The 13,986-nt window shown below is 42.9% G+C and overlaps 1 protein-coding gene across 2 annotated transcripts; it reads right to left on the reverse strand.

Moving 5' to 3' along the window:
• Positions 1-3,342: 3,342 nt before the first annotated feature.
• LOC136140989 (zinc finger protein 234-like) lies at positions 3,343-13,650 on the reverse strand. Of its 2 annotated transcripts, XM_065899123.1 has the most exons (5): positions 13,636-13,650; positions 9,967-10,093; positions 9,396-9,487; positions 6,461-6,464; positions 3,343-5,207 (listed from the first exon to the last, which is right to left on the reverse strand). In XM_065899123.1, exons 1-5 carry the CDS (start codon positions 13,648-13,650, stop codon positions 3,343-3,345), a joined length of 2,103 nt encoding a protein of 700 aa, XP_065755195.1. The 2 variants fall into 2 exon arrangements, with proteins under 2 accessions (XP_065755195.1, XP_065755194.1); XM_065899122.1 differs by lacking the exon at positions 6,461-6,464 and having other exon boundaries at positions 9,374-9,487.
• Between the last annotated feature and the right edge of the window lie 336 nt (positions 13,651-13,986).

Below are 13,986 nucleotides of genomic sequence, written 5' to 3' on the forward strand. Positions count from 1 at the left end.
TATGTTCAAATTGCTCAGATTTACCCAGTGTGAGTCTCTTCAAACTGGATCTTTTTACATGTCCCACCACTCTTTCCTACTTTCTGGCACAGCAAATTTTCTCCAGGATCATTCTATACTTTCCTTGCTCCAGCCCTGAAATAGAAACGTGGCTATACATGCTCATATACACCACATACACGTGTGTGTTTGTATGTCCTCACACTTCCATATCTACTTCTGTAAATACCTAGCACGTGCACTCACTCCCTCTCTCTCTATAGATGGATGGACGGATGGATGGATGGATAGACAGATCTATATAAATAACTTATGGTCCGACTTCCATATGCGTGGTTCCTCTGTATCTGCAATTCTGCAACCATGGGTTCAACCAACCACAGATCACGTAGTACTGTAGTAATTACTATTTAAAAAAAACGCTGCTGGGCTTCCCCGGTGGCGCAGTGGTTGAGAGTCCGCCTGTCGATGCCGGGGACACGGGTTCGTGCCCCGGTCCGGGAAGATCCCACGTGCCGCGGAGCGGCTGGGCCCGTGAGCCATGGCCGCTGGGCCTGCGCGTCCGGAGCCTGTGCTCCGCAACGGGAGAGGCCACAACAGTGAGAGGCCCGCGTACCGCAAACAAACAAACAAAAAAACACTGCATATAAGTGGACCTGCCCAGTTCAAACCCATACTGTTCAAGGGTCAACTGTAACTTGCTAAATAAAGCCCTTTATCCAACTATACTAAAAATACCACCATTGGTCTGAGTATGGAATGGCATCCAAACCTGCTTCGTCCTTACTGGTTCCCCATGCAGAGGGTCCTCTGCTATTATGCTCAGTTCCCTCCTCATGCACATCTTTTCAACAAGAGAAACTTTTTTTTTTTTTTTAACCTCCACAATGTAGGTATATCCACTTTTGTTTCTAGCTCCAAGATTTTCCCTCTCCCTATTACGGATCTGTAGTTAAAGCACAGCATAAATAATAAAGCTTCAATTGTTGAAACTCATCAATTTTTCTGTGTACGCAAAATAATCTGAGAATTGTTTTGTTTTTGAAATTGGCTTCCAGAGTTCATACCGTAATTTCGATCTTACATGCCTTATGACAATATAGAACAATCATATTATGAGGTCTTAACTGCAAGGGATAATTATTTAGTACTTTTTCAAACTCTAACGTAATAATTTCCTGCTTTGGCAATATTCACTATTCAATGAAATAAATATAACATGAAGTTATAAAACGGAAAAATACCACAAAATGCTCCTTGCTTAGGAAAACCACTCTGGAAGAGTATCCCTTTACACATGATCTTATGCATGTACACATACATGTACGCACGCGCACACATACACAAACACTAACAAAGATTTATGGTTGATTATACTATGAAGGCTACAATCTGTGATCTCTCAAAGCCCATATTGTGTATCTCCTGCCATTATGGTATCTGTCATAATTTTCTTTTTTTTAATAAAATTATTTATTTATTTTTGACTCTGTGGGGTCTTCGTTGCTGCGTGCGGGCTTTCCCTAGTTGCAGTGAGTGTGGGCTACTCCTCGTTGTGGTGCGCGGGCCTCTCATTGCAGTGGCTTCTCTTGTTGCGGAGCACAGGCTCTAAACACATAGGCTTCAGTAGTTGTGGCACAAGGCCCCAGTAGTTGTGGCGCACGGGCTTAGTTGCTCCACAGCATGTGGGATCTTCCTGGACCAGGGCTCGAATCCATGTCCCCTGCATTGCCAGGCGAATTCTTAGCCACTGCACCACCAGGGAAGTTCCTGTCATCATTTTAATGGCTTCAGATTAATATAGGAATATATCAAAACTCAAATTCTTACAGCTGTACACTAATTTCCATTAAAAAATTCAGTGACATCATTGAGGTGGTGCTCATTTTTTGATATTTTAATCTCATAATCAATAACTTCCAATTATGATTTCTAGATCAAAGGGATGTACAATCTAATATATTCTGATATATACTCCTTTCCTGAAACCGTGCTTTACTGCTACTAGTAGGGAAAAGCACATAAATGTTAGTCTTGTCTCAATAATACATTTGATAATTTTATCAAATTCCTACACGTTTTCTGGGTATTTGCCTCATGGATGTGGGGGAAGAATATGGCATGGCCCCTACCTGAGAAGTTTTGATAGAAGAAATGCTACAATAATTAGAAGGCAAACATTTCAAAGTCTGGATGAAAATGCAGAGACTTAGAAATCAGTAAGTTCCAGGTCAACTAAAAAATTTTTTTCTAGGGACAAACAATCTTTCTGACACTTTCAAAGTGTTACAGTAAACCCTGCCTTAACATTGACAGACAAAAAAATCAATTGTATACTATGCAGTTACTGTTGTTGTAAAGTTAATCATGTTTTTTCAGTCTGTACCATCAGAAAAAAAAATCACAAGATAGTTCAATTTCTACTGAACACAGTCCTTGGAAAACTAGACGGGGCCTCAAAAAACCACCCAACTTGAGAACAGAGGTTGCAGGAGGCAAGGAGCCAGTTGCGATAGGCTAATAGCATATTAATATTGAAGATTGGGGGGCTTCCCTGGTGGTGCAGTGGTTAAGAATCTGCCTGCCAATGCAGGGGACACGGGTTTGAGCCCTGGTCCGGGAAGATCCCACATGCCGCAGAGCAACTCAGCCACATGCCACAACTACTGAAGCCTGCATGCCTAGAGCCCATGCTCCACAACAAGAGAAGCCACCGCAATGAGAAGCCAAGCACCACAATGAAGAGTAGCCCCTGCTCGCTGCAAATAGAGAAAGCCCGTGTGCAGCAATGAAGACCCAACGCAACCAAAAATAAATTAAAAATATATATATTGAAGATTGGTTTTCTGCAGTGGTTTTCAGTATTTCAACAAATGGTCATGTCCTGAATTAATTTTATTTTGCAGGTTTCCTCCTCTGGACACAACTTTCATATATTATACATTTCCCCCTTTTGGTTTATTTAAAACACAAGTACTGAGCACACCTAAAAGCGCTAGTCAATGTTAAGGCTGTGTAGATTCAGCAGCCAAGTCCCTGCCCTCATGGAGCGCACATTCTCATGGACATCAATTTTGACTAGCTAATCCTTACGCTTTTATTAAAGGCCAGACCAAACTCATTTCCTTTCTAAGTGCTGTCTCCTAAGTGACATCTGATAAATGTCAAAGTTCTGAATGCAGCCCTTACTGCACCACTCAGAAGGGACCTCTGCTGTGTGGTCTGGTGAACACTAGGATCTGTTTAGCTACTGCTTCAACACCAACTAACCTAAAATACTTTCTCTCCTATGAGACCTGACGCTTGCAAGAATTCACGTTGCACTTGAGTGTTTTGAAAACATCATTTAGTAGAACTTCTTTCCTCTGACAGTTCCTTGATGTTCTTACCACTCTCGCTGCTTTCATAAAATGTATCCCCAGTATGCATTTTGTGATGACTTACAAGATTGGAGCGCCAACTGAAGCTTTTACCACACGTCTCACACTGGTAAGGTTTCTCCCCTGTGTGAACTCGCCTGTGATACTGAAGCTGTGAAGACCGACTGAAGACTTTACCACACACATCACATCTGTACGGCTTCTCTCCAGTGTGGACACTCTGATGAAGCTGAAGACTTGAGGCCTGACTGAAGTGCTTCCCACACTCTCCACACTTATATGGTTTCTCTCCTGTGTGGACCCTCTGATGCATGTCGAGGTTCAGGCTCCACTTGAAGCCCTTCCCACACTCCTCACATTTGTATGGCTTTTCTCCAGTGTGGACTTTTTGATGGGCTTGAAGGTGTGAACTCCGACTGAAGCTCTTCCCACACTCTTCACATTTGAATGGTTTTTCTCCACTGTGGACTCTCTGATGGGTCAGAAGATGAGACGCCTGACTAAAAACCTTCCCACACTCCTCACAATTATACGGTTTCTCTCCGGTGTGGATTCTGCAGTGAATTTTAAGATCTGCTCTACGACTGAATCCCTTCCCACACTCTTCACATTTGTATGGTTTCTCACCATTATGGATCAGCTGGTGGATCTGAAGTCGTGAACTCTGATTGAAGCCCTGCCCACACTCCTCACACTTGTAAGGTTTCTCTATGCTGTGGGCCTTCTGATGGATTTTAAGATATGAACTCTGACGGAAGCCTTTCCCACACACCTCACATTTATAGGGTTTCTCTCCTGTGTGGATGACCAGATGAACTTGATAATGGATTTTCATCCTGAAGTGCTTCCCACACTCACTGCATCTGTATGGTTTCTCTCCTGTGTGGACTCCCTGATGGGCTTGAAAACTTGAACTGTAAATGAAGCCCTTACCACACACTTTACAGACATACGGTTTCTCTCCCGTGTGGATTCTCCGATGGGCCTGAAATTGTGAAGGCTGAATGAAGCACTTACCACACTCCTCACATTTATAAGGTTTCTCTCCTGTGTGGACCCTCTGATGGATATGAAGATTTGAGCTACAAGTGAAACACTTCCCACACTCATCACATTTGTATGGCTTCTCTCCAGTGTGGACCATACAATGACTGTTAAGGGCTGATCTACGGCGGAAGTTCTTACCACATATATCACATTTGAACGGTTTCTCCCCAGTGTGGATTCTCTGATGTTCCTGAAGATGTGAAGCATGAATGAAGGCCCTTCCACATTGGTCACAATTATAAGGTTTCTCTCCCATATGTAATTTACAATGGACAGTAAGTGTTGACCTACGACTGAAGCCTTTCCCACACTGCTCACATCTGAATGGCTTCTCTACGGTGTGGACTTTCTGATGAGCTTGCAGCTGTGAGCTCTGACTGAACTCCTTGCCACACTCATCACACTTATAGCGCTTCTCTCCCGAGTGGACTCTCTGATGAATGCGAAGTGCTGAGCTGTAACAGAAGCTTTTTCCACACTCACCACATGTATGAGACTTCTCTCCTGGGTGTATGTGTTGATGAAGATCAAAGTTGGAGACATCACTGAAAGATCTTGTACATTCATTACACTGATAAGGTTTCTGGCCTGTGTGAGTTTCAGAGAATCCTGCCCCAACCTGGCCGGATGAGCCACCGTGTTGGTGGCATTCAGAACTTTTTATCATGGAGTCTTGACACCTGGTGAAGTCACTTGCAATGTGTTGCCAGATCTGCCAGGAGGAAAGCTCTTCACGTGGTCCTGCTTCTGAAACAGTCTCCATCTCACTTTGGATCTTTCCTTCTGCAAAGACATAAAGTTCAGAGATGTGGACAACTGAAGGCTCTGCTCAGTGCTGTCACGATTTCACATTTAGGAGACAGTGTGAGACTTGAATGAATCCAGAGAATGTTCAGTTCACCTCTTCCATTGTATGTCATGGGCTCTGGTTTGCGTGCCAAAGGAAACCAAGAGGTGGTCCAGCTGGCTCCTATCCACTAAGCATAACAAAACCCACTGGTGCAAATTTCCTATGTGAGGCGCAAGTTAGACATCAAAAACTTAACTTAAAAAATTGATAACTAGATTCAAATTGTTCACCTATGGCCATTTCTACTGAATTTCAAAGGCAGCCTACAATCTTGGATAGTAAACTATATAGTTAATAAATGATGTAGACAAAAAAGTTATATAGATAATAAAATCTGAATCAACTAGAACTTTAAGGAAAAGCAATAACTTTTCCATAAACAAAATGTGGAAGCAACCAAGATGTCCTTCGGTAGGTGAATGGATAAATAAATTGTGGTACCTCCACACTGTGGAATATTATTCAGTGCTAAAATGAAGTGTGCTATCAAGCCAGGAAAAGAAGTGGAGGAAACGTAAATGCATATTATTAAATAAGAAGAAAGAAAGAAGCCAATCTGAAAAGCCTACATACTGTATGGTTCCAACTATTTGATGTTCTGGAAAAGGCAAAAGTATGGAGACAGTAAAAAGGTCAGTGGCTGCCAAGGGTTAGGGGGAAGGAGCGATGAATAAGCAAAGCAGAGAAGATTTTTAGGGCAGTGGAAATACTCTGTATGATATTAATAATGGTGGCTACATGACGTTATACATTTGTCCAAATCCATAAAATGTACAACACCAAGAATGAACCCTAATGTAAAGTATAGTCTCTGGATGATAACGACGTGTCAGTGTAGGCTCATCAGTTGTATCTGGTAGGACATGTCAATGATGCTAAAGCTTGTGAGTGTCGGGAGGGCAAGGGATATATGAGATATCTCTGTACCTACCTCTCAATTTTGCTGTGAGCCTAAAACTGCTCTAAAAACAAAACAAAAAAAAACAGGCTTTTTTTTTTTTTGCTGTGGGATCTCAGTTCTCCAACAGGGAATCAAACCCAGGCCCTCAGCAGTGAAAGCACAGAGTCCTAACCCCTGGAGCACCAGGGAATCCTCATACACAAGAAAAAGAAGAAGAAGAAGGAGAAGAAGGAAGAAAATACTTGTGAAGAAATTTTGACAAGTTTCAAAGGAGAAATTCACCCCCCTCCCTTTAAGGTGCCTCCTCTTTGATCCAGCAGACATATGATAAACAGCCTCTCTACAGCTCTGCCTTGGGTCGCTTTATTGGAAAGTTACTTTAGCATTGAGGTGATTGGAATGGTCAGAATGACTTGCAGGTTTGGCAGCAAATATCTAATCACACACCGACTAAAACACAGTGAAAGCAGAGGATAGAACTTCAGCTCCTACTGGCAGGTTTTCTCCATTAGGACAAAAGGGAAACCAAGTTGAACAGATAACATACACTGTCCTAAACCTGATATTAATTCAGACCTCTAAGAAAAAAAGTTAAAAGTGGAAGGTAATCTTTTACTCAGAGACAGATATTGAGAAAGGGAAAAGGTGAGGTCACGGTATAAACTCTGAAAGCTAATCCTAAAATGGGAGTTAAATTCTGCCAGGAAGTCTTCTCAGACACCTGGGTGACTCCTCATGTCTTTTAGGCCTCTGTTCAATGTCAACCCACCACTGAGGCCTCTTTACCACCTAATGTAAAATAACCAATCCTGCCCTCACTCAGTCTACCTGTGGCAAGGTCCATCCTCCTTGAATCTGTTTATGTTCTACACAGCACTTTTCCCCACATGACTCACTAAATCATTTGTTGTTTAATATGCCTCTTTCCCACTGCAATGCATCAAAGCGGGAAGCATTTCACACTTTGTACATGGAACACATTTTTACACGTTCCTACTTTATAATCACTGTCCAGAATCATGCCTGGAGTACAGTGAGTACCCTACAAATGCATGTTGAATGAATAAATGAATCTCGGTTTGACTTTTTTATGAGAGCTTAAGCCAAGTCCTACAAGGAAAACATCTTTTCCAAGTAAGTTATTTGAAATATCAAAGGGACAGAGAACTCAGCTTTGCTGGAAAGCTGAAAAGCTGTCCCAGAGACCAGGGTACACCAAGCATGCTGTTAATAAAGAAAATCAAAGGTGGCAAAAATCCCTTGGGGTGAAAAGAAAGCAAGAGGGCACATCACTAGTTCCTTCTGAATCTTTTGGACTACCTCTTTGAAAACAGAATGTGGGGGACTTCCCTGGTGGTGCAGTGGTTAAGAATCCGCCTGCCATTGCAGGGGACATGGGTTTGAGCCCTGGTCCGGGAAGATCCCACATGCCGTGGAGCAACTAAGCCCGTGCGCCACAACTACTGAGCCTGCGCTCTAGAGCCCGTGAGCTACAAATGCTGAGCCCACATGCCACAACTACTGAAGCTCACGAGCCTAGAGCCTGTGCTCCTCAACAAGAGAAGCCACGGCAATGAGAAACCTGCGCACTGCAACAAAGAGTAGCCCCCGCTCGCCGCAACTAGAGAAAGCCCATGTGCAGCAACGAAGACCCAACTCAGCCAAAAATAAATAAATAAAATACATAAATTTGTAAAAAAAGAAATTAGCACAACATTGTAAGTCAACTATACTTCAACTAAAAAAAGAAAGTAATTGAAACAGAAAGTAATTGGAAAGATAAAATAAATAAAAATGAAATTAAAAAACGAATAAGAAAAAAAATGAAAGTAATCGGATAGACATTCATCAAAAGACAAAAATGTTCTGCAACCTCCTTCATTCACTCTGGTTTGCACATGACTAACAGTTATCTCCATGACCCTCGGAGACACGGGGGTCTCCTGTTCCATCCATCAACACGCTCACTAAGTCAACAAATATTTACAGACACCTGCCACATACCAGGATGCTCTGGGTACTGAGGACAGAGCACTAAACAGGACAGACAAAACTCCTCACTCCTGTGGATCACACTTCAGTGCAGAGAGAGAAGTGATAAGCAAGCAAACCAAAGTCTGTGAGACCCAATAAAAGGCAGAACAAGGAGAGTACAGGGAGGATGGGATTTTAGACAGGGTGGTCAGAGGAGGCCTTTCGCGTGCTGTTAGAACGGAGCGGAGACCTGAAGGCAGTAAGGAAGGAACAGGAGGATCTGAGATAAAAGGAAGAGAGAGAGCAAGGTGAGGGCTAAGAGGCAGAAGTCCCGGCAGTGGGCAGAGTAACTGTCCCCCAAGGAACTCACGTCCTGATTTTTGGAACCTAAGATATGTTAGGTTATGTGGCAGAGGGGAATTAAGGTTGCAGATGGGATTGAGGTGCTGATCAGCTGACTTTAAAAGGGAAGATGATCCTCTAATATGGGGTGGGCGTGGGGTCTCAATGCAGTCAAAAGGGCCCTTCAAAGAAGAAGTGGGATGCAGAAGAAGAGCGGGAGAGGGGCGTGCAAATATACAGCAAGGGGCAGAGAGAAGCGATGTCGCTGGCTGTGAAGATGGAGGCAGGCAGCCACAGGCTAAGAGATTTGGGTGACCACTAGCAGCTGGAAAGGCAGGTTATCCCCTAGAGCCCCCAAGGAGAAACGCAATGGTGCCAACACCTTGATTTCAGCCCCGTGAGAACCACGTTACAGCTCTGACCTCTGGAAGTGTAAGATGATCAACATGTGTTGTGTTAAGCCATGAAGTTTGTGGTGATTTATTAGGGCAGCCACGGGCGATACAGCATCCCCAGCAGGTCTGAGAACACTGCGGAGGCCGGCAGGGGTGGGAGGGATGGAGCGAGAGAGGAGAGCAGAGGAGAGGAATTGGAGAGGCAGCAGGGGCCCATGAGCGGACCCTGGAGGACTCCAGAAGCCACTTGAAGAGGTTTTAACTTTGAGAAAAATAAGCCATAAAAGGTTTGGAATAGAGGAATGGCAATCTTTCCTAAGCATCACTTTTGGCTGTGACGGGGAGAACAGACTATAGGACGGGAAGGGTAGGAGCAGGGCAACCAGTACAAAGGCATGTGAAAGAAGGAGTCTGGCAATTTGGACCAGATGACAGCAAAGGACTGGAGAAAAGCAAAAACACATAGAAGAGCATCTCCAAGGACTCTTATCTGCCTGGTTCTTAGCTGATGTCCCTTCTCTTTGGGTTGCTGTCTTCACCACCCAAAGCCTTTTTTCCTTTTCTAAGTGGAATATATCACGTTTGAAGGGGTGACACCCTGTGAACATGCAGAGTCACATACTTAAAAGGAACACACTAAAGGTACAATTTACTGGAAATTTAGATTCCTGAATTAAATGTTGATCAATTAATCAAAACCAGTGTATTTAAAAAAAACAATAAACAAAAAACATGACCTATTTGAAGAACTACCAGTATTTCAAGACCCAGACACATATGCGTAGTAAGTATTACAGAAACCGATTTATTGCCAATGTCCACCTTTATTAAATCTCCTCCCATCGGTTCTTACATCACTCACGCAATTGGTAAGAGTTTTTGCTGCAATGTATTCCATTCTTCCCAACAAATCCTGGCATTTTTCTACCTTATTTGATTTCGTTAAAAAACTGCTGGTAGAAAAGTGAGGTGCCCAAATGCAGGTGACCGTTTCAAGATCCCCAAAGCCTTCAACACCTGAGGACACAAGGCCAAACTGGGAGCTGACATTAGGTTAGAGAGGGTGCCTGTCCTCACCTACTGAGACCAGGTTCTGGAAGTTCTCCAGCATCACTTCCTGGTACAGCTTCCTCTGGGTGGAGTCCAGCAGCCCCAGCTCTTCCTCCGTGAAGGTCACAGCCACATCCTTGAAGGTCACCACCTCCTACGACACCAAACACATGTAGCCTCAATCTTACAACCAATGGCCACTTGAAAAGGGACAGCTGGGGCTTCCCTGGTAGCACAGTGGTTAAGACTCCACGCTCCTAATGCAGGGGGCCCAGGTTCAATCCCTGGTCCAGGAACTAGATCCCACATGCATGCCATAAGTAAGAGTTCGCATGCCACAACTAAGGAGCCTGCCTGCCACAACTAAGACCCAACGCAACCAAATAAATAAATATTTTAAAAACAAAAAAGAAAGAAAGAAAAGGGACAGTGCTGAAAAGATGGAGAGGATGGGAGGGAAGTGAGCCCAGATTCTGAGGGACTTCAGTCAAATCTGTAGACTTCCCAGACCTTCTCCTTTCATCCTGCCAATGTCACACGCTGATTTTCCTCAGCCTCACCGAAAGTGTGGCAGTGACAACCGTCCTTGTATTTATTTTGTGCCCTCATTGGGTCTACTTACCAGTAAGCCTCCCAAAACCCTATATATCCTGGACTACATGCATTTTACTTTTTGTTGAATATTGCCAGTTGTCCTGAGAAGAATTTCGCAATTTAGTCCAAACATATTTGACAGCAATGGCCTTCTTCCTCTCACACACACGAACCCTGTTGTGATAGAAAAGCTACCACTTTTCTTTACTCTCTGCCAAGCTAACAAGCTTTTGGTAACCTGTGTGGGACATCAATGTAGTTCACCCTATGTAACCTCAAGGTACACTTTTTTTTTTTTTTTTTAGAAAAAGCTTTATGGCGAGGTCAACCAACAAGGAGACAGGAAGCAAGGCTCTCAAGTCTGTTTCCTCGATCCAGGGGTCAGGGGAATTTCAAACTTGGAAGCTGACTGGCTAGACTTGAATGAGAGTGCATATAAGCTACTCATGCTGCTAGAAGCCAGATTTTCCTATTGAAGGACTTCTTGCTCGGTAAAGGGCTCTGGTAGCGATATTTCTATTCTCTGAGTCCCACAGACTGAAGAGTCTTGGTTCCAGGATCTTCCTAGAGACATGGGTTCCCATCTTGCCCACACTACATCTCTTAATTGCAGCATTCAGTGTCATGCTCTGGATCCAACATGCCTTGGCATGATTCCCAAAGGTCTGCGTGGCCCTTCCCCTTACTAGCTGCGTGACTTTGGACAAGCTTGCCTCCGTGCCTGAGTTTCCTCTCTGTATAATGGTCCTTACATGACAGAGTTCTTTCAAGGATTAAACAAGGGAATATCTATGGCATTTGGAAGAGTATGTGGCACAGAGTAAGCACCTGATAAACATTTGCTATTACTCTTATTATTCCTTCATATCATAACACCTATTTCATCCCATTTCGTGGCTGTGTATTATTCCAGAGAACTGATTATCTACATTTACCTGTTCTAAATAAAGCATATTTAATTTTACATATTTTTCTCTTTATAATCCATCCTGCAAAGAACATCATTTTTGTAGATCTTATTTCCCTCACTATTTAAAAATACTTGCAGGACTTCCCTGGTGGTGCAGTGGTTAAGAATCTAGCTGCCAATGCAGGGGACACAAGTTCGATCCCTGGTCCGGGAAGATCCCACATGCCACGAAGCAACTAAGCCCGTGCGCCACAACTCCTGAGCCTGCGCTCTAGAGCCCGTGAGCCACAACTACTGAAGCCCGTGTGCCTAGAGCCTGTGCTCCACAGCAAGAGAAGCCACTGCAATGAGAAGCCTGTGCACCGCAACAAAGAGTAGCCCCCACTCACCACAACTAGAGAAAGCTCGCACGCAGCAACGAAGACCCAACGTGGCCAAAATTAAATAAATAAATAAATGAAAATTAAAATGTCAAAATAGGCATATTTTAAATTATATATTAAATATATAAATTATAAAATTATATAATGGCAGATTTTCTTCCCAATTTTTTTTTCCTACTTCCCTAATCTTTGAAGAGAGTACAAGTACCCTGAATCTCCATATATTGGCCAGGAGCAGGTTATAAATTTTCCCACGGTTTTTGTAATCTGACTTGGAAGAACAATTTGCTTTAGTATTCCCACTTATCTGATTATAAATTAATCCTAATACCTTTCCAGATGTTTATTAACCATCTGTATCTGTCCTCTTTAACATACCTGTTCATGTCCCCATTCATATTCCGCTATATTTTTTCCTTTGTCCTATGTATAAGATTCTTTATTCTGGATTTTGTCTTTTTTTGGAATCCGTTTGGTAAATACTTTTGCCCCAGGTTGCTATTTTTTCTGGTAATACCAAGTAAGGCAGCTTTCGCCACAGAGGAATTTAAAGATTTTATACAACGACTGTGCTAACTGCTGTCTTTGTGTGCCTGGAGCGCTGAGCATCTCAGTACCGGCGGCGGTACTCAGGTAGAGGAGAGATGCAGAAAGAGAAGAGATGCAACCCAAGAAAGGGGTCGGGGAGGAGCAGCGCCACCTACTGACTGTGGAAATCATCACTCAAAAGGCCCTCCAGACACAAGACACAGGTCTCAAATGAACTCTTTCTTTCTTCTTGTTTATCTTTCACTTAAGCAGACGGCTTAGCGTTCCAGACCCTTGGTTTCCTGTGTCAACGTGAGCAGGTGTCTCATATTTCAAGTGTTTAAGAAGAAAATGAGACAAAATCTCCTCACGCAGCTGCTCTAAAGAGTAAATGCAGAAACAGAAGTCAAGTTGCTGGCAAATCTAGTATCACTGGACATTTTGAGCTAAGGTTACATACTACTTTAATACATAAAAGAACAAAAAAGGACCAGTAAATAAAATATACACAAGCCATGACTCAGGCCTGGGGAAGTCAGAATCCAGCTCTTCCTGTGTGAAAACCTCCAAATATATTTGTGCAAAGCAAGCTAGGGCTGCGCCATGCTTGTATTTGGATAGTCTACCTAGAAAACAGCCAACATGACACATATCAAATGTACTCTTTCTATACTGAGCTCACGGTACAGTAAGGAGAAAAAAGTGAGACTGTTTTCAGAACTGATTTGGGGGGGGGGAAGGTTTAATGTAGGAAAGCTGTCACTGCAGGGTTGCTTAGAACAGTCAAATTCCTAAACCATCTAAATGGCTACAAGTGGGAAGCAGTTATAAATAAAAGGGTACAAAAAAATAAAATAAAAACGTACATCAATTCAATGACAAATATGTTGTATCCATTAAAAAAATGAACGTTATCTAATATTAAAGGAAAGAAGCTACAATTTAAAATTAAATGTACATCATAAATACAAAAGAGTTATGAATGCACATGAGAAAAAGAGTAAGAGAAAATAAAAACAGCTTGTTTGTCAGGAGGGAAGTAGTGAAGTGAGAGAGTTGTTCATTTCTAGTCATTTTTCTACTCTATAAAATAAATAATAATAACACAAAATAAACAATAAAAACAAATGCAATGAAAACTCAAAAGGGACAACTTAAGAGCTGGGAGGAGAACAGGCCCTCCCATGTCTCTTGTTCTGCTTGAGTCATCCCAAGACAAACGTGCAACAGTCTGAGTAATGAGATGGAACTTTAAAAGTGAGAAAGGCGGGCCCTACTCACCTTGAACATGGTCATGTTTCCTCCTGTGTCTGGGGATGGGCACAGTCCTGAGTTACACAGATCCTGGGAGGTCAGAATTGCACCTGGCAGAGTGTCTGGGAAGGCAGAAAAAAGACACGAAAGAGTGACCTGGGTCGCCGCTCACCCATGCAGATGCTTCTTGTGAATGAGCATATGAACGTTCACGGCAGCATTACTCATGATAACCTAAATTTGGAAACATCCAAAATGTTGGCCTATGCGTGAAAGAACAAATTGTGGCATATCCGTACAACGGAATATTATGCACCAATGAAAAGGAATGAAGTCCTGATTATGCTACAACGTGGATGAACCCTTGCAAATGTGTGG

Source organism: Phocoena phocoena, chromosome 20, assembly GCF_963924675.1.
Source record: "Phocoena phocoena chromosome 20, mPhoPho1.1, whole genome shotgun sequence".
In the NCBI taxonomy this organism is placed as follows: Eukaryota; Metazoa; Chordata; class Mammalia; order Artiodactyla; family Phocoenidae; genus Phocoena; species Phocoena phocoena.

Bases quoted from the DNA above. Each gene is read 5' to 3' on its own strand.
- LOC136140989 (XM_065899122.1), bottom strand. The intron at 9,488-9,966 runs GTGAGGACAGGC...GCATGTTCACAG, and splicing joins CCAGAACCTGGTCTCAGTAG to GGTGTCACCCCTTCAAACGT. The intron at 5,208-9,373 runs GTCCTTGGAGAT...TCTTTGCAGAAG, and splicing joins TAAGAACCAGGCAGATAAGA to GAAAGATCCAAAGTGAGATG.